This window comes from Solea senegalensis, linkage group LG14 (genome assembly GCF_019176455.1).
Source record: "Solea senegalensis isolate Sse05_10M linkage group LG14, IFAPA_SoseM_1, whole genome shotgun sequence".
NCBI classification, from domain to species: Eukaryota; Metazoa; Chordata; class Actinopteri; order Pleuronectiformes; family Soleidae; genus Solea; species Solea senegalensis.
Genome location: NC_058034.1, coordinates 20,715,887 through 20,740,038, shown reverse-complemented (window position 1 = coordinate 20,740,038; position 24,152 = coordinate 20,715,887). Strand labels below are relative to the sequence as shown.

Genomic DNA, 24,152 nt, shown 5'->3' with positions numbered 1-24,152 from the left:
CCTTAAACAAAAAAAGCATCTGTAGAATCACTTTGTTCCACATTGTGGAAGACGGCTGCCAGCTTCTCAAGAATATGCTTGTAAGCTTGATCTATTGCCATTACGCTGCCTTTTATAACCGAAAACTGAGCTTTGTTTCGCGTTTACTCTCCTGCTCCCAAGCCCATGGAGAAAAATCAACATTTTTAGCTCACAGGGACGCATGAGCCGCCGCTCTCCTGCTGCGTGTCGTAGAGCGTGTGGTCTCAGTTTAAGTCACCTCGTTGAATCCAAGTGAAGGATTTCAAACACGGAGGACACAAAATGACACATTTTGATAGAAAGGACATCTAGTCTGAAAGGACACAGGGAGCTGATAATTATGGCCCAGAGCAGAGAAAGGAACTCAGCGCTCCCTGATGACATTACTGTCTTAGTCTTGGTTACTGTTTGCACCAAATTATTTAAAAAAAAAAAATCAACAACCAATCGACAATTCTAACTCTAATGTGTGTTTCAGTCAGCCTCTCACCTACTTTTAGATGTAGTGCTTGAACTCTTGTGCAGTCAGGATTGAAAAAAAGTATGAGCACATCGACACTGCTCTCTGCTGGTCGACGTCGAGACTGTGAGTTTAACGCGACATGAAAATAGTCATTTGAATTATTTTGATTTAGGTTTTCTATTTGCTCCACTTTACCTATACATGCATTATATGTGTTTGCTGCTTTATTAATGATCCAGGTTATATCATGAGAATAATGTCTTCAGTCATGTGTGTGTGTGTCTCTAGTGAACTACCTGACACTTGAGATATCAAATTTCTCCCGGTGTTTGAAAGGGGAATATAACCGACGTCATGGTGATTTTTATTCTTTAAAAGTTTCTTTGTTAATCAACCATCGCGACTGTCGTTGGAAAATGACCTGAGGTGTGCGTCGTCAGAAATTCCTTCATGTTGCTGCAGTTCTAACACACTGATGAAACATTGTCTCTGTCACGCTGTCGTCTCTAAAGCCTTCTGTCAAAGTCCAGACTTAACTTCTCTGTTAGATGCTATGCATCATGTTGCCTTACTGTACATAAGAGTATTTATTGTTTTAAGTTATTGTTTATTTATTCATTCTGTGTTTGCATTGAACCTGCTCTGAGTATGTTTTCTTCTCAATGAAGTAGCCTTGTATCTCATACACACACACACACACACACAGTTCTCTGAAGGCTGATCAGATTTTACATGTTTTCATTTTAACCCTGTCAAAGTTATATTTCCACACAACTAAACTGCATCAGCAGCTGTCGTGTTTTTTTTTTATTTATTGAGACTTGATGTTAACATCTGTCCTGAGCGTTCTGATCACAGCTGGATTGTGGATTGAAGAAATCTGAACAACAATTATTTCGAAGCTTTACCTGCAACCAGGCTGCTATTGGACGATACCAGCTGTCAATCACACTGGTGTCCACTCTAAAAATGCTCTATTGAAGGAGAGCTGAAACTACTGATGGAGACTCCACAGCAAAAAAGTATAACTGAAGTGATAAGGTGGCTCATTTATCTATAGAGTTCCATATAATTTGGGGATCTTTTTGCAACCAGCAGTGTTGCCCCCTAGTGGCTGGTCAATATATTTGTATTCCTGTGTTGGCTTCAGGAGGAAAAGAGGTCTCTGTGTCGCAGACACCACCTCCTAATGTGGTTCTTAAGCAGAGGTCTCAAACTAGCCACTTAATATCAAGTTACAATGATGTTTTTTTTGCATTCCAAATATTTCACTCCAAAAAACAAATCTCATGATTGAATACCCCTGCTTTTTTACGAAAATGTTGGGATTTTTTTCCCCTTCTGACCAGACTAGACACTTAGTGGCGCCCCCAGGTTGTTTTGGGTTTGAGACCCGGCTTCTAAAGGCACATTCAGGACACATTTGGCTGCTTTCACACCGAAACTTGAAGCTGAACTTGTGACCAAATCACTCAGGACCGATGTACAAGGAATAGTTGAGGTTCTTTTGAAATGTGGTTGCTTAACAGTACTGATACATGAGGTGTTTGTTTTTAAGCAGGCAGTACATTTTATATGTTTAGTTTATATACATATACATTTATACACATAAACCACAAATGTGGTTGCTCCTAAATCAGACGACATACGGATATAAAAGTAGGCAAATGGTGCAAAATATTAAAGAAAACAAGAAAAATATACAGAGTTGAAAACAAATAGTCAGTCGACATATTGATAGCAGGTAAATAATGATTGAATGATCGAAGGAAATCACGTTTCAATCCAGCGTCAGCACTGGAAAATGAATAGTGCAAATGTTACTATGACGGGAAAGTGCAACGGAATTCAACTCTGTTCACAGTGTGATGCTTTTTATTGACATTATCCAGTGTCACCGTCTCCTGTGATGACCCAGACTTTAAATTGTGCAACAAATGATTCCCCAATATTCACTTAACAGCAGTGACTGTGCGTCAGTTCTTCATACAACCACATTTCAAAACCCTGAGCAAATCACTTTAACACTAATGATATTAAACTACACCAGGATCTTTCCACTAATCCAACCTTAAATAGTTCACCATCGTTTATATGCTGCTGCTGCTGCTGCTGCTGCTGCTGCTGTTGTTTAGCTGTATGAAAAGAGACATTTCAGGATACAAGGTTGTTTATTTGACATCATTACCATATCTTTTACTAAATATGCTTATTGTGAGCAAGGCTCCAAACAAAGTGAAACTAATAAAGGGTTTACCGTCATGTCGGGGCTGCTATAGTGCTCTCACACAGGGACTCTAATCCCCTCTTTAGACCATAATCCAGTATGTATACAGTATTATTCTGTCTATTCATCTGCCAGTTTACAGATGACACCGTTATAAATCCTTATAAACCTCATATAATGAAATGTTCATAGTCTTCATATTCGTCATGGTACTGTATTATCTTGATTAAATATATAAATATTATATATATATACAGAATTATTGACATTGTAATATAACATGCCTCCTGACCACTGTTTTTGTACATTATTAATAATAAAACATTGTTTTAAAAAGCCTTACCTTCTCCTCAGCCTCATCCTTTCATCTTCTCACCCTCTCCTCCCTCAGACTCATCATCTTCTCACCTTCCCCTCCCTCAGACTCATCTCCTTTCTCCTGTCCTCAGACTCTCTCCTCCCCTCTTCTTGCCCTCTCCTCAATCTCATCTTCTCATCCTCCTCCCTTCTCACCCTCCTTCAGACTCATCTTCTTCTCACCCTCCCCTCCCTCAGACGCATCATCTTCTCACCCTCTCCTCCCCTCTCTCAGACTCATCTTCTTCTTGCCCTCTCCTCAATCTCATCTTCTCATCCTCCCCTCTTCTAATCCTTTCCTCAGTCTCTTCTCATAATCGCCTGAAACTCTCTACCTTCACTACTCTTTCAACTCCTGGTCTGAAAAGTGGCCTTTAGTTTGTGTTGGGAATCAGTTCAAAGGCAGTCCGTTGCCTTTGAACTGTAATGGTAAATGACTGAGGCCATGAGACAAAGGACTAAGACAGGGTGAGGTGACGTTAAGGTAAAGGGAAGCTTAAGGCTAAGGAGAACAAGTGAAGGAAACTGCATTAAATCACCACCACCCAAAGAGAAAGCACAGAAGAAGACCAGGAACACCAACTACAGTTATTTGTCTTGTTCAATCATTTAACCCACGATGGAGGCACTTGAAGATTTTGAGAGAGCGCTGAAGAATGTTGATAAAATAAGTGAGCTGGTGAAGGATCTAAACTCCTCTGATGCTGACACCAGGCAAAAAGCAATTAAGGAGGCTGACTGCTACATCGCCTCCATGGACGAACCCTGCAGGACAAAATTGAACAAGACTAAAATCAACACAAGCTCAACTGACCAGCCGTCGTTTGGTCCCCAGAGCGAAAGTCCAGAGAGCTTCATTAAGAACATGGAGAGAGACGCTGAAGACAGGAGACAAAGGCGTATCGCTCAACAAAAAAAAGCACTCGTGCTCAAAGACAAGGGGAATAAAGCTTACGCTGACGGAGATTATGAATCTGCAGTGAAATGTTACAGCGACGGCCTGGCTGAACTACGGGACATGCAGCAGCTGTACACCAACCGAGCTCAGTCCTACATCAAGCTGGGGAAGCACAAGGAGGCCATCAGTGACTGCGAGTGGGCGCTGAAGTGCAACGACAGGTGCATTAAAGCCTACTTCCACATGGGCAAAGCCTACCTGGAATTGAAGGACTACAGTGAGTCAAGGCGCTGCTTTGAGAAGATAGCGGAAATTGAACCTGGACGGAAGAAAATGGTAGAAGAACACGTGACACAGGTGGATATGGAGGAGGAAAGAGAGACTCAGGAGGTGAATGCAAAGCAGGAGTTTGATAAGGGCGAGAGGAAAGGTACAGCAGTACCCGAGGTCCTCAAGAAGCTTTCAAAGCCTGGTCAGATGACGCTCTTCTACTGCGGAGGCTTGCAGATTCTGTTAGAAGCAGTTAGTGACTCGACAGGTCAGACCCTTTTCAGATTGAACAATGGCTTTAGCATCATCTGCAGAAACGACACGGTGAAGAGATGCCTGCTGGAGAAAACAAAAGACAAGCACAGCCAAAGGTTATGTGTGTCTGTTCTGAAATTATGGAGGGTTATTTGTGACGGGAATGCCGAAAATCAGAAGATGTTACTGAAATGCCCAGTGACGAGACAAGCCGCTGTGGACTTGATAGCATCAGAGAGTGTTGCAGTGCAGAGAGAATGTCTGTCATTACTACATTTGTTTGCTCAGATGCCACACGGGAGACAACTGGTCATTGAAAGCCTGGATGTGCACGTGTTAGTGAGGAACCTCATGGCGTGCATCTCAAAGCAGCAGCAAGAAAACATGGCAGTCAACGTTCTGGAGAACTTTGCAGCAGAAAAAAAACTTTTTACTCAGTTAAGGAACGTGTTGACCGACTCCGTCATTGAGCCATTGACGACAATCCTAAGAAATATCAGCGAGTCCAACCGTCATGTTCTTCCGTCTCTGATTTCAGCCATTGGATGTTTGGCTCAAGACGACGTTATTCGTCATCAACTTGCTCACGACTCAGAGTGTTGGAAGGCCTTCCTGTTTTCCATCAGGCACTGCAGTGCACATGAATTCAAGGAGATCCTTTACCCCTTGCTTGGATTAATCATCAGCCTTTCAACGGTGACGTCTCCGGCCGTCCAGGAACACTCTCTTTCACTCTGCGACCTCTGTCAGGGACTGCTCAGGGATACTGACGGAGGAGTCATAACTCGAGCCATTGGGGTGCTGAGCACCGTGCTCCCTCAATCCTCTGAGGCTGTTGAGCGTGTTATTCAGAAGGGCGTGGTTCGGACCATGTACCGGTTACTGAAGAGACCAGGGCAGACTGCCTCTAAATACGCCATGAAGACTCTGACAGTGTGCACCGCTGCTAGTCATTTGGCTCGGCAGGAGCTGGTGAAGTGTGATAAAAAGCTATCTATTTTACGTCATTTGCTGGCTTCCAGCTGTGACGACATGGTCTCAGGAAATGCCACCCTCTGCTTGACTCACTGCCTTCAGTTGGAGCGAGTCGCCAGCAGTCTGCTGGACACTGATATTGTGCTGCTGCTGCTACGCCGCGCTGCAGGGGACACAAAGAGGACGGCTGTGCAGCAAAATGCGGCGATTGCTCTGGGGAAGCTGTGTCAGGCCGAGCCCAGGCATTTGAACAGACTTCGAGAACTTCACGGCTTTGAGGTTCTGCACTCCTGTATGAAGTTCATCACATGAATTTGAGACTGAAAATACAACTAGGGTTATTACTTAGGCACATCCTCATCCTGGTAAGGATGGATTGCTTAACGGGGCCAGGGCCAGCTTGGGCCCCTGAAGCCCAAGCCTCTGTACTACTACACAAATTAATATGTAATGTGTTACCCACCCCTGATGTCTTCATGGGGCCTTCATAACTAATGTTATTATGTAATGTCTAACAGGGCCTCTCAATCATTCAATTATTATATATAAGTGTTGCCTGTTTTTGTATAACTAATAATTAATTCACAAATCCATTCTTGAGAACTCTGCACCATGTCCATTGAGAAAATCAGTGTTTTTAGCTGCTGGTCTACTGCTGTCTGATTTGTCAATTTTATGCTACTGATTGTGATTGTGCATTGATGTGTCAAATATTGACATGTAAATTTGTTGCCACCTGCTGTTCAAACTGTGTACCTACAGATGCTCAACTGCAATAAACGTGGAGTCACATGTGGAGCCTTTAAACAAATTAAATATTTAAAATAAGTTTACATATGACATATGAAAACATTATAGAATATAATTCATATGGAAATTACAGCACAAAACACATGAACTAAAAACATGTGAATTAATGTAAAAGTCACCTCCATCTTTCCTGGTCACTTCCACTGCAGACAGGAAGGAGGTCACATGGGATACATAGGTGCACCCACAAAAACAGACAATAGAGAAAAATTACAACTGAAAGTAAAAATATATTTTGTTAAATATACATATTAATACATAACCAAATAAAAAATGGTCCTCGTTACATAATGTACAGATAGAGCATTTACCAATGTTGAATTGAAAATTAATACTTTCCAAAAAATGGAAATATTAATGTTAAATTTTGTACAACTTTCTGAGAAAAAGTCAGAATTCTAACTTCTAACTAGAAGTCAGTTTTTTTCGAAATTTTTTCCAATCTTGTTCTGTAGAGATGGCCTAAGTCAGAACTCTGATTTACAAAAAAGTAAGAATCCTGTGAAAAAAATCTGAATTCTCAGAAAAAAACGTCATAAGTCAGAATTCAGCCTTTTTTTTGTTTTTGTTTATTTTAATCTCCCAATCTTTGCATCAAAAACATGTTTTTATGAGCTTATTGTAAAATAAATCTCATTCAACTTGGGTCTGCAACTTTAAGTCGAAGTTCCTCGTCATGTTTGGCCTTTCAGGCTTGCCGTAGTGTTGTGCAACACATTTAGCGCCAACTTCAACGCTGTATTTTAGTGTAAACCGGACGTTTACTGTAACGGCAAATACATGGCAAATAGACCCTTCTGTGGAAATAGCAACACCTTATTTGACGACACGGAGTTAGTGACTGTTACGGAGCAGCAGCGTGGACATGAGAGCGTTATATGAGCAGGTAAAGCGGACTGAACCTCCGTTGTTCTCCGGGTAAACAGGCGGCTCAACGCTAGCGAAGCCGCGTCCAGCTGCATACCAGATACAGGACAATGGTGAGCTAAACTAAAGTAGTTGTTTATTAATTAACATACATTTTACAGACTAGTGTTGTAACTACAGCTACATCTGTGCTTCCAGAGAAGGAGTCTGGCTCCCAGTCAGGTCGCTAAGCGGAAGCAGGGAGGTGACGATGAGGACGAAGAGTGGACATGTCAAACTGTGAGTGACTTAGCATCGTTAGCATCACTGCTAATCAGTCAACACAGTGGTGTCACAGCTCCTGTGTGCACAAATTTACATAAGCCAGCACTGAAATGAACACAGGAAGTATCATTTGCAATAAAAAGGCATTTAAATTAGATTTAAAAATCATCCGTAGTGGGTTATATGCTCCTTAAACTCAACATTAGTGACCTTTTTGACTCTCTTTGTGCAGTAATAAAGAGTTAAAAAGTCAGTATGCAATGATTAATCGATAATAAATCGATTACTAGTGTTCTTTTTGTCACTAAAACAAGTTGTTCTTGTTCTTGTCTGTTTTTTTAAAAACTGAATTAGAGCTCCAATTAAAGACCATTTTCATTATCGATTAATCTGTCGATTGTTTTCTCAATTAATAGAGTAATTGTTTGGTCCATAAAATGTCATAAAACAAGTAAAAAGTGTATTTTGATCCATTGAGTGTGATAAACACTGCCTCGGTTTTTTTTACAGTTATGGATAGAGGATTAAATAATATTTATTTAGGGCGTCAATTAACAGGACGTGATCATTTGCATCATCATCGACACAAGCAAACGTTTGTTTGTATAACAGGCAGCGATGCCTCTAAACACTAATGTATATCTGAATGTTGAAAAACTCTGACAGGAGAAAAAAAGGAAAGGGGACAAGGAGACGAGAGAGAACCACATTTCTCCGTACAGGAAGCCGCTGACGCAGCTCAACACCCGGCTCACATACACTGATGGTGACAAACATGTGAGAACTTTTTTAAATGTTGTATTTTAACTAAGCACTGGTTGTAGTGTGAGGTCACGCCTTGGCTGACATGTTTAAAATCCTCTCTACAGGAGGCGTTTATCCGAAGTATCCTCTCCAAGCCGTTTAAAATCCCGATTCCAAATTACACAGGTAACTCGTCTCTTTTTTAACGTGTTTAACAAGTACACAACAACCTGATGTCACACGAGGATTATTTCACTGCTGTGTCTCTGGTCCACAGGCTCACTGGGAATCAGAGCACTTGGCCTGAAGAGAGCGGGAGTAAGGAAAGCACTTCACGATCCCTTTGCAGAGGATGCTTTGGTTCTGCACGAGCCTCCGACTCTGACTGCTCATGACCTGATCAAAGCTGACAAGTGAGTCCTTAGCTCCACCCACACAGAAACGAGTACAGACGCCTGCATGTTGAACAGATAATCCTGCTCTCCTCACACACACAGAGCATCCACACTGCCCGCATGCCACGCGCCACATGTCAACACGTCCTGTTCCTGTTTCAAAGTAAAAGCACTGTATAAAAGGCTATTATTTTGAAGTGCCCATAGCCCCTCCTTCCTGCTGCTACGAGAAGTGAGGACAGCAGCGCTTGAAGAAGTTAGGAAAAAATAATAACAGCCACGTTAACATACTTTTTCTCCCTTCCTGTTGAGACTTTTTCTCTCTCCTGTTGAGAGTTTATTTACCTGAGAGATCAGAGATCTGAGATCTTTAAATTTAAAGGCAAATTTGATGTCCAATATAGCAAAAGCTGCTGCTGTAACGGACACTGATTCTTGTTTTCTCTTATTAATTAACCTCTGTTTTGTGTGGTTGTTTTCGTGAGCTGAGGGATTCCTACATACATGTACAGTCCATCGACTTATGTCATCAATGCCTTTCTTTGCAGAGAAAAACTACCAGTCCATGTGGTCGTGGATCCAGTTTTAGGAAAAGTGCTCAGACCCCATCAGAGAGAGGTAAAAAAAAAGAAGGAATTGTTATTACCCATAGAGATGTAGATGCTGTTAAGACCTGGTAGTTTTCTCTAAGTTAAAGTTACACTGTGTAACTTTTGCTGATTGTTGTTATTGTTCTGTCTCTGTTTGGTTTTCATGTGTGAAAAACAATGGAACATTATTTGTTTGCTATGTCAATCAATACTGTCAGACCTGACTGAGGGAGTGTTTGTGTGTATACTCCAGCAGTGTAGGGGCGGGTGGGGACAAGACCCAGTGCACTGACCAGGCTTTATAGAAGTAGTTTTTAAGTCAGTTCTGAAACGTTTTGTGGGCGCTTCTTTGTGTTGAGTACAGTGTTTCTGTCAGAGTTCTCAGGAAAGATGAATACATGAATAGAATCATTCATGTATTAAGTGTTTTATTTTTCCTCTGTGTCTGATTTCTTCAGGGGGTGAAGTTCCTGTGGGAGTGCGTGACGGGCAGACGCATCCCAGGCTCGTACGGCTGCATCATGGCCGATGAGATGGGCCTGGGGAAGACGTTGCAGTGCATCACGCTCATGTGGACGCTGCTGCGCCAGAGCCCTGACGCCAAGCCAGAGATCGACAAAGCCATTGTGGTCTCGCCTTCCAGTTTAGTCCGTAACTGGTACAACGAAGTGGGAAAGTGGTTGGGAGGGCGCGTCACACCGGTGGCCATCGATGGAGGCTCGAAGGATGACATCGACAGACAGCTAGGTAAAAAAAAAATAATGTGACAATCCACTGCAGAGCTCATGGAGATCAGTGTTACCAGGGAGTTGAAGGGAAACCCTCATGACAGTAAATGTCATGAGGGTTTCTCTAAACTAATAACTTGTTCATTCCTGCATAAAAAGGATCAAATAACTTATTGTTCTTTCAAAGTAAAAGCATGTTTTAAAGAGAACATTTTGCAAAAAACTGACAAATGGAAAGGTTTGAGAATGCTGCACTAATATTACTCCCTCACTGTAAGTGCCTCTGTTATGAGCTGGTTTATATTATGGTACACTATGATATCATCATAACTGACGATCATTTTCATAATCGATTTATCTGTCGATTATTTTCCCGATTAATCAAGTACTTGTTTGGTTTGTTAAATGTTAAAAATGTCTGTTTTTTGTCCACAAACCTAAATTAATCTGTTTTTAATGATTTTGTTTGTTATATGGATCAAAGAAATGAGAAACATTCACATTTAAGTCACAAAGTTTGTTTGTTTGTGTTGTCAGTGTAGTACGTTATGTCATAGCCATGGGACAATATAAATTTATATTATATATAAAATATAAATTTCATGTCACCGTTTTTCTGAACTAAATGTTTGCAAGTCATTACATAATTGTAAAAAACATGCTTTGTATTATTTATTTTTGTTTTTATTTATTTATTTATTAATTTATTATTAAGTGTCTTTGTTTGACAACGCGATCAATCGATTACAAAATGGACTGTCTACTTTAACCATTTTTATAATAATTTTGCTTTTATTTTAATTACTAAAACTAAAATTTATCAGATTTTTCTGTTTTCTTTGCTCTGTATAAGAAAGAAATAATTACATCTCGATTCATATTGGTTTTTGGACACACTAAGACGCTTAAAACGTCATCATTTTGAGGTTTGGGGAACATTTTTTGTCATTTTATCGACCAAACATGTATGAAATGAATCATTATTTGAAGCCATCTGTGGTCTGTGAAAATCACACAAAAACCACTGGCATCACCTCTCCTCTCCTCTCCTCTTCTCTTCTCTCCTCTTAGTGTTTTATTTTCTTTGTCAGTTCAGCACATGTGATCAACACACACTCAGGTGTCTGTGAAGCTCCAGTAATCAATAATGTTAAGAGCAGTTAATCACTGACGCTTATTAAGTCCCTGACAAAATGATGTGTATTATTGAGTGGAGGTTGGTCAGCCTGTGCTTTAACACCTGATCTGATTACAATAAGGTCACTGTCTACAAATCACAGCTGCCATTAGAATTCATGTCCACGCGTGTCTCCAGTGATCAGATGGCACTTCCTCACACTGTATGTTAAAATAAAGTACAGTGTTTTTATGACGCACACTCATAATCAGGGAGAAAAAAATTATTAGGCTGGCGTTGATTATTTATTAAATGAGTCACTAACTACTTCATTCACCTTCATGTTTCAGGTGTGGGAACCAACTATTTACATTTTCTCTGTTTTCTAACATTTTTACTGAACAGATTAATCAATAATGACAAATAATGGTAAATTGCAGCAACATGTTATGGGTGGAAACTGATAATATTTTTATATTTGGCCAAATGAGCTGTTTGGTCCATAGAATAGCAGAGAACATGTTGATCAGATGATGTTCTCATTTGTCTTGTCTAAGATTAATAAGTTTTAATGATTTCTTTCTTAAAATATTCACTTTAAGAAGCTGAAAAATCTGAGAACTTGGTGATAAAACCAGGATGCGATCATACTTTATTGTCGGAACATCACAGCAGCTTGTTTGCACAAACATATGGGACAGAAAAAAACGACAGACATTAAACATCACACACGCTTTGAGGATGGATGGAGTCAGAGAGAGAGAGTGTAAGTTTTTGTTTTCTGTTATTTTTTTAGTGAACTTTATGTCTCAGTATGGGTTGAGAGTTCCCACCCCGATCCTCATCATCTCCTACGAGACGTTTCGACTGCACGCTGACGTTCTGCACAAGGGCAAAGTGGGGCTCGTCATCTGTGATGAGGTATGTTGACTCATCTGTTGCCTTTTAGACGCATGTTTTCAAATATGAACTGTGTTTGTGTGTGTGTGTGTGAAGGGCCATCGATTGAAGAACTCTGACAACCAGACATACCAGGCCTTAAACGCCATGAGTGCCCAGAGGAGAGTGTTGATATCAGGCACTCCCATCCAAAACGACCTGCTGGAATATTTCAGCCTGGTCCACTTTGTTAATGCTGGCATCCTCGGTAAGCAGCTACACACACTTACACACAGGAAACTACAAGGCTACATTTCCTTGAAATCCTTGAAAGTATCCTAATCCTTCAAGATGTGGAAAGTTTTAGAAAATTGCCCTAAATAAACACGGGTCATTGAAAGTGTCATTGAAATTTTCTGCGAGAAAGAAGTGAAGTTGTTATTTGGGTAAACGTCTCGCTTGTTTGTTTACGACGCCACCTGCTGTTTCACGCCCTGCATTGCTCGATGTACGTAGACGAGGCCTACGCAGGACTAACGGCGAGTCATAATTACGCTCTCCGACCGTCGACGTGAGATTCAGTGCAGAAAAAATGAGCGAGTAAAGTTAAAAGCAAGCGAGAACAAATGCTGCAAATCAATAAAAGTGGACGCCATCATGGACGAAGACAAAGATCTTACAAGTTGCCCTCCCGTCTTATTAAGCTGTGTCAGCACATTCTGTCCTTAAAGTTAAGGGAACGGGTCCTGGAAAGTCATTGAAAATTCTCTGAATTTGATGTTTCCTTGTGTACTTGATGACAGGCACGGCACAGGAGTTTAAGAAGCGATTTGAGCTTCCCATCCTGAAAGGTCGAGACGCTGCTGCCAGCGACAGAGACAGACAAGCGGGAGAGGAGAAGCTCAAGGAGCTGATCAGCATCGTCAACAGGTGAGTAATCGGTGGAGCCGATGAGTCGCCGTTTACCGGGTCTTTCGAGTTTACTTTTTCCTCTGAAGCGCTGAGCCTCTCGTTCCTCTGCAGGTGTTTGATCAGGAGAACGTCTGACATCTTGTCCAAGTATCTCCCGGTGAAGATCGAACAGGTCGTGTGTTGCAGGTGAGTCGCCTGGTTTTCTGATGCAGACAAGAGAAAATGTGAATATTTAAGAGGTTTTTAGTGTCACAAAAAATGACATTTTGAAAATTTATGCAGACCGAGACTCATTACAGGGGAAAATCCAAGCATATTCTTTGCACTCCTGTGTTCCACTTAAACCTTTTTTTTACAAAAACACCTGTCTCTCTGCAGACTGACTCCGCTGCAGACGGAGCTCTACAAACTGTTCCTGAAGCAGGCCAAACCTGTTGAGAGTTTGCAGCAGGGCAAGATCAGCGTCTCCTCGCTGTCCTCCATCACGTCGCTCAAGAAACTCTGCAACCGTAAGTACTTTGACCCAGTTTATAAAAAATGGAACGTTCAGCCTGATTGGTTGTTAGTCGGGAAATTCTCGCTGGCTTCTTCTGAAATTGGCACTATATTTCTCAGACTAATACAAATGTGTTTAAAGACGATGTCTGAAGATTAGTAGTTGTAGTTAGTAGTGAGTTTTTTCTTAAATGCCATTAGTGTTGTAATAATAATAATGATAATAAGCTTTATTTGCATAGCACCTTTCATACACAGAATTCAGCTCAAAGCGCTTTACATTTAGAACATGTAACACAATAATAATAATAATATATTTAATTTATATAGCACTTTTAAAGCTCTCTAAGCGGTTTACAATTAAAACCAAAGAAAACGGAGTACACATATATATATATATATATATATATATATATATATATATATATATATATATATATATATACACACATATGTATATATATGTATATATGTATGTAAGTAAAAAAGGAGAATAAATAAATCAATTGAATTGTATTACTGTGGAATTAACTGCTTAAGTCGTTAAAGAATACTAACCCTGCTTTGTGTGTTCCAGATCCAGCACTCATCCATGAAAAGTGTGTGCAGGGTGAGGAAGGGTTTGAAGGAGCGCTGGATCTGTTTCCACCCGGCTACAGCACCAAATCTGTGGAGCCTCAGCTCTCGGGTAAGAACCTGGACACTCGACAGCTCACTGCAGCCTCTGATGGGTGTTCTTCAGCTGAAATCCATCAGCAATGACTCATAGAGAACTGGGAAATAATCTATTGGGACGATATCAAAAACCCTGACCAAAAAGGACACTCGTTTTTGCAGATTTATTTCAAACAGAAATCATTTTCCCTTGTTTTCCAGGAAAAATGCTGGTTCTCGATTACATCCTGGCAATGACGAGGTCGACGTCCAGTGACAAAGTGGTGCTGGTCTCCAACTACACACAAACACTGGACCTGTTTGAGAAGCTGTGCAGAAGTAGAAGGTAAATGTGCGACGGCTGCTGCCGCACTGATTTCTTTCTTACTGTGCAAACGTGAAAACCTATTGATACTGCTGCTGCACTTAGGGCCACTGCTTGTATTCCCTGATTAAAACCATGTGTTTTATACATAACGTATAAAATATAGATACGAGTACAGTACCGATATCTCTCGTATTTTCTTATCCAAATGACATGTAATGTCACCGACGTCTACAGACACTGCGCCCACACACTGGTGTGTTCTTTTAACAAAGATCGTTCAAGTGTGTCATGCATGACCACGGTTACCGTGGTAACCTGTATGTAGGGGCCAAATGCCTCCTACATACAGGTATTTTTTGGTGTGTATTCATTCTATATTTGATTTTAATAATGTTATTGCATTCCTACGTAACAGAGGAGTGCAGGCTTAATATGGGTGCTGTCACTTAAAGAGCTGCGTGTTTTGTCGTGCCTAAAGTGCCGGCGTGCAGCTAGGAAGGAGAGTTGGGCAGTGGATATATTTGGAAAGGTGGAGGCACACAGTTTTTGGGATCTTTGGATTCATTTTTTTCTCAACAAACATACGTAAGTGGATTTGTGCTGTAAATAGTTAAAAAAAAACGTTCCAAACGGAGCAACTTTGAAGACCGTTTTTACTGGACAACCTCATAAGACTTCCTCCTTTCTTGGTTTAATCAGTTTTATTGAGCTAGGAATTCCCTACACTGTATACAGATCAAAGGAAGGAGTGGGCACATTTCTCATCCAAACGCCTCCAAAATTGGAAAACAAATCAAACAAACACCAAAAATACACACAAAAAAGGCAGATATTGAATGGGTCCTGCAGTAGTTTGCGGTGTGAAGTTACAGCTGTTTACTATAAGGAACTACTGTGTTGTAAACGTGGTACTGCAATAACCACGGCAGCGCAAGGTGAATTATTTATTTATGTGATTGTATCCATTTTCCAGATACCTCTATGTTCGACTGGATGGAACAATGTCCATCAAGAAAAGAGCCAAGATTGTGGAAAAATTCAACAGTCCATCAGTGAGAAACCTGACACCTTTTTTTTTGTTTGAATTTGTTTGAGTCTCTGAGCTTTAACATCTGATCTGACTCGAGCCTCTGTTTCCCCAGAACCCTGAGTTCATTTTCATGCTCAGCAGTAAAGCCGGTGGATGTGGTCTGAATCTGATCGGCGCCAATCGCTTGGTGATGTTTGATCCCGACTGGAACCCGGCCAACGACGAGCAGGCGATGGCCCGGGTGTGGCGAGACGGCCAGAAGAAGACCTGCTACATCTACAGACTGCTCTCAGTCAGTTCCACATCTCTTTACTCTACTACTACTGCAGGAGTTCATCAAATAGATGCCGTGTTTACATGTGTGTCGTTTGTCTCTGTGTGCAGACGGGGACGATCGAGGAGAAGATCCTGCAAAGGCAGGCCCATAAGAAAGCTCTGAGCAGCTGCGTGGTGGACGAGGAGCAGGACGTGGAGCGCCACTTCTCTCTGGGCGAACTCCGAGAACTCTTTACACTCAACGAGGAGACGTCCAGCGACACGCACGACAAGTAAGGATAAGAAATTATTTATTATGTGTGGTGTTTCTGCTGCTGATTCCACTTAGGGCTGCCACAAACGATTGTCCCTCTTCGTCAGAAATTGAATCAGCCACAACGTGCTTCCTTTTCAGATGCTTGTGCATCGCCGTCTTACTGCCATGGAAGGCAAGTTCTGCCCTGCAGATTTGCACAGTGCACATTCTTCTCTTTTATTTTGGTAAAATGCTCCCAAACTCTCAAGCTCCGTTGCCGGCTAGCCATGATTCTGTTTGGGCAAAACTTTTCCGGTGACTTCACAGCTGACGTCAGTGCGTCAAGGACAGAAAGGCAGACAAGACAGCGGAAGGTGCAGCGGCAGTTTTGAGAGAAAAACAAAGCAGAAAAAAAGTAAACGATTACGTCAACGAATTTAATAGTTGATGTAATCGTGACTAGTCGACTAATCTTGGCAGCCCAAAATAAACATGTCCTGTACCGTCAAAGTAATAGTTCAGGTTTTGCACCGAACAAACGTAGAGTCATTAAAGTCATCAAGTTAAGTAAGAGAGGGCAAATGACGACGTTTTCTGGGAAATTAAAATTCCAAGATCTCTGTCTCACCAAAGAAAAATGACAAAGACTGACTTTGAACCAAGACCCTAAAGACAATCACTTGTCCAGATGCAGAGTGTGCTGCAAATCAATTAAAGTGGACGGACGCCGTGGGCGAAGAGGCTCTTACAAGTTGCCCTCCCATCTTAAGCTGTGTCAGTACACTTGGTCCTGGAAAAGTCCTTGAATTTGAATTTGATAGCAACCAACGTGTGGGAACCCTGCGTACAGAACGTGTGCTGTAAATGTATATAACGTACTGAAGTGGTCTCTCATTGTCACTGCTAGGTTCCGCTGCCAGCGCTGCGTGAACGGCCTGGAGGTGCGACCTCCTGCGGACGACTCTGACTGCACCAGTGACCTCTCCCAATGGAACCATTGCTTCAACAAGAAGGGCCTCAGGGACCAGGTGTTGAAAGCCTCCTGGGACGCTGCCGTCTCCTTCGTCTTCCACCAGCGCTCGCACGAGGACCAGAAGGGTGTTGTATAGTGGGAGGAACACGACAACAACAGACTGTCCTGTCACACTCCCACCCTGTATATACTGACTCTGTATTTATATATTTAGTTTCTTTTATTATTATTAAAACAAGTGGAGTAAATGAGAATGACTGGGAGTCAATCAATGCGTCAAGAATGTGATGAAAATATGATCTTCCAGGTGTGAAGTGTTTTTTTTTAGATACCAGTTCACAAACAATAAAATACAACCATTTTCAATTGTAATGGAGGTTAAAGTGCGACCTCATTCTGCGTTCCATTGACATAGGAACTCATAGACGGAACTATTTTAGAAATGTGTTAGCAATACCAGTTGATGACAACAGTAGATTGTACATTTAAAAAAATAATTATAACCATTGTATCTTATTATTTTAATTTTACACACTGGACCTTTAAAATGTTTGGTTGGTTTCCTTTTTTCTCGCTTTCCTTTTTTAATAACTTTAATTTTTCATTACACGTTTAATTTTACAATGGTTCCCAATCTTATGTTTATTATTGATTAATCAGTGGGGGAAAAGTGAGAGTTTGTACACAACCGCCGTTGTCTAATCACACTTTATTTAAAATATCAAAACAACACTGGAATATGTAAAAATGATCGAGCTTGAAGAAACTATTTAAGACATTTTTAGGATTTTCTTTCATTTTCTCGGTAGAACGACCTTAACGGTCGTATTTATTCCGTTTTTCTTGGCCCGTGCTCCAGGCCAGGTGGTGGCGGTAGTGCGCACATTTATTTGTTTAACCGCCAATGAAATTCGATGAAATTCTGACTTTTACCACAGCGTAGCGGACGTTTCCGGTTGTGTATTTACATTTAACATACACTTATGTTGTACACACTTATGAGCAAACATCACGGCTGTGTCGCTCTTCTACCGCGGACTGATGATATTCACGGTTAATGAACCATTTATCCGTCCGCTCGATCGATGTACGTTGTCCGACAGAGCAGAGAACCAGTGAGTGGAGCTGAGAGGCGTCAGTGCTGTCATACATTTTTATGATAATTAACCACATTTGTAAATTATATTATTCAATTAGATTAAAACCAAGTGTTAAAAATGATAAGAGAACCGAAGGAGACGGGTCTTCAGGAACGATGTTTCTACGCGGTGAGGGAACACTTCGCTGTCCTGGGCGCGGACGCTGTCCTCGGTAAGTGTGGATCAAGGTATTTTTCCCCACCTGTGCCAACTGTAACTAACTAAAATACTTACTTACTTTTTTCTTTATAATATGTATATGTCAGTATTTTACATTCGAAAAACTTAATATTGAATTTATTTATTGTTGTTAAAGGTTCCGCTTCGTAGCAGGGGGGCTCTAATGAGCGGCGCACACAACATCGTGACGTAGCTGAAATTTCCTGACTGTTTCCCTTAGTTTGTTTTAGTTTATGTATTTTAGGCTGCAGATAACGATTATCTTCATAATCCATTAATCTGTCGATATTTTCTCCATTAATCGAGTAGCCTACTTGTTTGGTCCATGAAATGTTTAAAAATGTTAATCAGTCAGTGTTTTTCAAACCTGGAAATTACTTGTTTTTGTCCAAAAACCAAATTATTCAGCATTAATGAGTCTGTGTGTCGTCCTCGACAGCACACTATCATTCCAATCCTACATCAATAAAATTACCTGCTACCTGCATATTTCCATCTTCGCAATATAAATCGACTCCGTCCTCCACCCCTTATACAACTTCAATACTTGTTCACAACCTTGTCACCTCCCACATTGACTACTGTAATTCTCTCCTCTCTGGTCTCCCTCACAAATCCCTCCATAAATACACATATGGAAACCTCACACACTAAAAAAAAGACTATCTTGTCTGATGAAAGGTTATAACAGTAGAAATGTTTAGTAAATCTATCAAATGAACACTGTTGGGGGAGAATCGTAGTCCTTGAAGGAAACGCATTAAAAATAGTGTCTATATTAAAATTTCTGCTCCATTTCTGCTGCACATCCATCACTGCTGCTCGCGCAAAGGACTGCGTTTACAAGTTAAAATAAAACTTCAAACACAGTCAGTGCACCTTACTCAACAGTTGTGTTCATTCACTCACTATCAATGAGAAGACAATACAATAAAACCTATTTTTGAGCCTTTGAAAAGGAAGCAGAGCTATTCACCCCTTACGACATTCAGCAAAACTTCCATTTTAAAACAATATAAAGTTAATTGTCCATTCCTGGCATATAAACATTGGAAACCGTTGACCGCCATGTATCTAATGTTTTCACTCACACTAACGTGTAACAATGTGTGATTCTTCAAGCTCGTACTGTTTTCTCTGGTTACTTCATGTATATACTGTATAGTCTACTCTATTTTAATAATCTTAACGGTCGATATCTTCTATATTGTGCATTCATAGAAGTGAATATGCATGTTTATTATTTATTACCTTTGCTGTATTTGCCATATTTTTGCCCATTGTAGGACTAATAAAGGATTATATTATGTCATCTGCTCAGATCTCCCAGCACCTCTCATCGAGACACTCCTCCCGTACCTGACTGTGTGTCAGCTGGACGAGCTCCAGCCTCGGCTCAATCAGCGAGGTAATACTCCTGTCTGTGTGTTTCCCGGCTTCACAGACGGAGACAGCATTTGTTTTAACCGCTGTTGTCGATCATTAAATCTCTCATCTATCTTCCCTCAGGCATATCAACTTACTATGGTTGGGTTAGAGTTCTGCAGTTCATGTCGAGGAAGCTGTTCCATGTACGTGTCTCTAATAATGAAGCTTCTCATATTGTCGCGTAACATCTTGAACCCATGTGTGATGAGTTTGTCCTGTGTGTGTGTCACCTCTTCAGACAGTAGACCTGCTCACAGAAGACGAGGTCAAGCATGAAGTCATGAGGATGCTTTTCACGACCATATTCTATGGCTACAAGAACAGCTATGTGGTGAAGAACAGCACAAATCTGAACACGCCTTCTTTCCTGTGGACTGCGGCAAAGTGCATCAGGCAGTTTGTGGTGTCGGGCTCACGCGTTGAGCCTCTTCAAAGGTTAACTGCTGAGCAGCGGCCTCTTCTCGGCCTCCTGGAGAAGCAGATCAGGAGCATCGTTGGGTTTCAGGCCGTCGATCTGTCAAAAAAGAAGGCGGAAACTGCGTTGTACGTCGTCCACCGGCTGCTCGACCACGGAGCGGCCTCAGAAGTTCTCGTGCAAGAGGGATCTCCGATCTTGCTGGCGTGGCTCCTACATGGAAGGGGATCAGAATTTGTCAGTCTCGAGCTGAAGCGTCTCATGGATGTTGAGAAGGAAAGTTCATCGGCCAGTGTCCAGGCTGCAGCCGCGGAGAATAATGAAGTGGCCCCATGCAAACGCCGCAAGATCGATTCTCAGTCAGAGATGGAGCAACAAGGAAAAGCAAGTCTAACAGTGGACCCAGATGTTCTCTGTCACACCTTCTCTCCCTGTGATGGTCCCTCACCTGGGCCATGTCCACGGGGACAAATCTCTGTTCTGGAGATCAGGCATTGTGATTCCGACTGCCTCAGTGTGCTCAACTCTGCCCTGCCCACATTTTTCTGCCTTCGCTCTCTAACCATTCATAACTACTGTAAGTGTGTCAATCAATGTTTTTGGGGTGTTTGGGTTGTGCCGTCACTGGTCAGATTGAGAGGGAAGAAGGATGGCTGCAGGATATTCACTATGCTGTTGGTAATCAATAGGTTATCATAGTGGACTCAGGTCTGGATCCTGCAGCTCAGAAGTCATAGATAATTATGGAATGAGGACAGAGAGGAAAAGTATGAATCTGTGTTTGTTTTGCAGTCACTTTCAGTGACACTGACGTGTGGAACCTGGCCTGTGCCCTGAAGAGGTTGTCCGATAACCCTCGCAGCTCCCTCACGCAGCTGAACGTAAGCTACCTGTCAAAGGCCAAGCTCATGGATGTGCTGCTGGACGCCAACCCCAGAATGACGACCCTGCACTTGGAGGTCCAGGATCGTTTAGTGCCGGATCAACAATCCGTACAACACCATCCCAGGTTGTCAGAGGCATCAGGTAGGTGCTGTCACTCTTCTACTCAAGTGAAGAAATTAAGAAATGAACAGCATTTATGAAAGTGCCTGAAACACAAGGTTGTTGTCCCGGTCCTGAGCTGAGGAACAAAGTTTTAAATCATGTCAAATGCACAGCATGTAATTTCTGCCACTAGCATTCACTCTCTCTCAGTCAAAACAATAGCAATAGACTTATTTTGCGTGGGATCGTGAGCTTCAGCTTACACAACACAACATTACATGTCCTGTACCTTTATCAAAGTAAAGGCACTTTTCTGCATTTTAAAAAGTGTTAAAAACATTTTGATTACATAAATTCAATAAGATTAGTTGTTTTTTTGCCACTGTGATGCATAAATGTCACATATTATATCTGCTCTTCTCTCTTCGCAGAGCTGTCCCTGGAGAAGCTGACGCTCAAAGTGGCCGTGTTCCAGACGCCGCTGCGCGTCGTCACGTCTCTGCTGAGACGCTCTCCTCGTCTCAGCTCACTCCACATCGCAGGGCTGAGGTTACCGTTCAGCTCCTCTCTGAGCCCACTCCTCACCACGCTCTCGGGTAACTCAGTTCAGGCTTCATTTATCACACAGTGATATACAGTATATTTAAATGTGTCCATGTGAGTCTTTGTACTTGAAATATAAAATATGCATCTTCTGACTACAATTTGTATGATTAAAACAAGTCCGTAAAATTCTTTCTCTGCTCCGAGATGCCGAGGAACTGAGGAGTGAAAGTTCTGTGAAGAGCTGTCAGTTATGATGTTGACGCCTTTTCAATGTTTAGAGTCAAATCTCTGCCTGAAGAGTCTCAACCTGGAGGACATGAACCTGTCTGACTGTCTCCCTGAGATCCTTCATCTACTCAGACGCTGCAAGTTAGAAGGTACGGGGAGGACTGGTGAATGTCCACGTTTTACATCTTCGTTACATCTGATTACATCATATTTTATATACTCTGTGACACAGGTTAAGACATAAACCATGACACAAATGCTGAAGTGTGTTCCAGCTTAAAAAAATAGATTTTGTAGGGTTTTTATTATCAAAAACCTCAATTTTAATGATGTTTGTTCAGACTAGTGATTGATTTTAGCTGTTTCTCAGTCACAAATGTTGCTTTGAGTGTGTGTAAGTGTGACAAAGTGTGTGTACCTAAAGATAGGGATGAGCTGATATACTTATCAGGTATCAGTTAAGTATGTAACGGGAAGAAAATGTGTTTAAGTAGCTTGAAGTCGCTGTCGGTTGTAAAAAATAACTTCAGCACAAATGTGTCGTTAACAGTTTTGTCGTTTAAAAGGTGTAAAAATGAAAATGTATCTGACTGATGTTGGCGTCGGTAAATACTGGAGTACGTGATGTTGAGTCATCCGCGCCTAAATATTTCCCCTTCTCCCTCTTTGTTTGTCAGAGCTGCACTGTAACGACTGTCGGCTCCTGGAGAAGTGCAGTGACAAGGAGGAGAGTCTGCAGCAGCTGGTGTCGGCTGTGAAGTCGGCGTTCTCGCTTCACACACTGAGTCTGGCTCAGAATCGCCTCGGTGAGCTCACCCTTCACATTGTTCACTCTTCACATCGTTGAGTTGTGGGGTTTATTTTCGTATAATTGGGTAAAAAGTCTGGGGTTTTCTTTTGTCCGCTAACCCAACCCTAACCTTAACCTAAACCAGCTCCTTAGTAATGAGGTTCTGCTTCATTAGGACCAAGTGTTGGTCTCCATGAGGACGACTGGTCCTGACAAGGTCATATGGTCACCTTCAGGAAATGTCAGCTAATGACACTGGATGCGTTTTACCTGTTTTAAGTTAATCAAACACATTTTTCGGACGAGCTTTTAACTCATTTAATGGGAAACTAGTGCAACAACCGTTCTATGTGTGCCTGTTGTTCTTTTGACAGCTCTTGCATTTCTTATCCAAACAATGTTGACAGTGACAATATGTCACCTGCCAAGTTTGAAGCCTGTCAAGTGGTAACATTGGAGAGTTATGGGATTAACAGACATGGATTTAAAGACTGCATTTACTTTCACTCTCCACACTAGTGTGTGTGTGTGTGTGTGTGCATGTGCATGTGTGTGTTTGATGAACAGTCTAATCTGTTTTCATGTCTCAACAGCCAAGAATGTGTGTGTGCTTGCTGAGCTCTTCTCTGGACCCTCACCAAGCTCACTGAAGCGCCTGAACCTCAGGTAAGAACTGCCATCATGTCAAAGCAACATACTTTTATTTATTTATTTATTTTTGTAGTTATTATTCTGCTTCTGCGTGGTGTTCTTCAACAGAAATGTGATTTTTAATGTGTGTTGTGTTCGTACACAGCAGAACATGGGTGGGCGGGGACAAGAATCATATCATTATACCATGTAGAATAGTGAAATCCTGCCTATATGTCCAGAAAATAATGCTTCTGTACTCACGACCTCTTGGATGTAAGACTTTCTTGTCATGTGATGTCCGTGTGCAGCTCTAACTTCATTCAGCCCGCTGAGCTGCTGGAGTTCACTCACAGGCTGAGGACACGGCGTCCCCCGCGGAGACTCGTCCTCGACCTGAAGAAGAACCCCGGCGACCGGGACCCTGACACGTGGAACGCAGCGCTCGGCGAACTCCGCCCCCTCTGTGTTCCTCTGGTGGAATGCTGGAGATCTACAAACACGATGGCGGAACACGTCAGCGTCATGTGACCGTCGCCAGAGAAAGAGTGTGAGTTTGATTTTCTCCTTAGGTTCCAAACATCAGGTTCCAAAACTTACATTTTTTACAAATTCACAATCACATGATTGTATGAGACAGTGGTGGCCATTTTGAACCACAAATGAAGCACTTAATGAGTTTCGATATGAACTGAAGGCTACATAATTATGTTCTCCAACACACCTGGAACGTAAAGGTGAGGTGAGGGATGTTCAGCTGCAACTTCACCAATAAATGTTTCTTAATTTTATAATGAATAAATAAACAGAAACAGTGTTTAAGAGCTTTGGACTGCAGTGAAGAACTTTGAGCTTTGATGGAGAGCTTTGGTCTGAGTACCTCTCGGTGTACAACCTGCCAGAAGTAGAAGATTGCGTTGAGGAATTGTGAACTCTCTCGCCGAACTTTGGACATCATTGAGGAACTTTGAACTTTTTTGTGGAACGTTTAGAAAATTGGAAACTTTGAACTTTGTTGAGGACCTTCAGAAACTCTGAACTTCGTT

At 41.7% G+C, this 24,152-nt stretch overlaps 3 protein-coding genes across 3 annotated transcripts; all 3 read left to right on the top strand.

The window, feature by feature from the left end:
• The first annotated feature begins 3,687 nt into the window (after positions 1-3,687).
• Positions 3,688-5,778, top strand: LOC122781059 (tetratricopeptide repeat protein 12-like). Its single transcript, XM_044044557.1, has one exon. The coding sequence runs from the start codon at positions 3,688-3,690 to the stop codon at positions 5,776-5,778; it is 2,091 nt and encodes a 696-aa protein (XP_043900492.1).
• A 1,201-nt stretch (positions 5,779-6,979) lies between these two features.
• Positions 6,980-16,908, top strand: LOC122780410 (DNA repair and recombination protein RAD54-like). Its single transcript, XM_044043322.1, has 18 exons — positions 6,980-7,256; positions 7,342-7,422; positions 8,074-8,184; positions 8,277-8,337; positions 8,429-8,564; positions 9,095-9,164; positions 9,595-9,883; positions 11,778-11,902; positions 11,978-12,128; positions 12,664-12,790; positions 12,884-12,958; positions 13,151-13,281; positions 13,845-13,955; positions 14,144-14,267; positions 15,223-15,301; positions 15,392-15,571; positions 15,664-15,827; positions 16,698-16,908. Exons 1-18 carry the CDS (start codon positions 7,254-7,256, stop codon positions 16,897-16,899), a joined length of 2,220 nt encoding a protein of 739 aa, XP_043899257.1. The 5' UTR covers positions 6,980-7,253; the 3' UTR covers positions 16,900-16,908.
• A 783-nt stretch (positions 16,909-17,691) lies between these two features.
• Positions 17,692-23,848, top strand: lrrc41 (leucine rich repeat containing 41). Its single transcript, XM_044043879.1, has 10 exons — positions 17,692-18,074; positions 19,404-19,490; positions 19,592-19,653; positions 19,749-20,502; positions 20,718-20,951; positions 21,344-21,508; positions 21,737-21,835; positions 22,364-22,492; positions 23,070-23,142; positions 23,418-23,848. The coding sequence occupies exons 1-10, from the start codon at positions 17,981-17,983 to the stop codon at positions 23,635-23,637; spliced, it is 1,917 nt and encodes a 638-aa protein (XP_043899814.1). The 5' UTR covers positions 17,692-17,980; the 3' UTR covers positions 23,638-23,848.
• Positions 23,849-24,152: the final 304 nt, after the last annotated feature.

Excerpts from the sequence above, each read along its gene's own strand:
- LOC122780410 (XM_044043322.1), top strand. Across the intron at positions 11,903-11,977 it reads GGCTCGTCATCTGTGATGAG|GGCCATCGATTGAAGAACTC; the intron begins GTATGTTGACTC and ends GTGTGTGTGAAG. Across the intron at positions 13,956-14,143 it reads TGTGGAGCCTCAGCTCTCGG|GAAAAATGCTGGTTCTCGAT; the intron begins GTAAGAACCTGG and ends CTTGTTTTCCAG.
- LOC122781059 (XM_044044557.1), top strand. The coding sequence starts at position 3,688 with ATGGAGGCACTTGAAGATTTTGAGAGAGCGCTGAAGAATGTTGATAAA.
- lrrc41 (XM_044043879.1), top strand. The coding sequence starts at position 17,981 with ATGATAAGAGAACCGAAGGAGACGGGTCTTCAGGAACGATGTTTCTAC. Across the intron at positions 20,503-20,717 it reads TCTAACCATTCATAACTACT|TCACTTTCAGTGACACTGAC; the intron begins GTAAGTGTGTCA and ends TTTGTTTTGCAG. Across the intron at positions 22,493-23,069 it reads TCTGGCTCAGAATCGCCTCG|CCAAGAATGTGTGTGTGCTT; the intron begins GTGAGCTCACCC and ends ATGTCTCAACAG.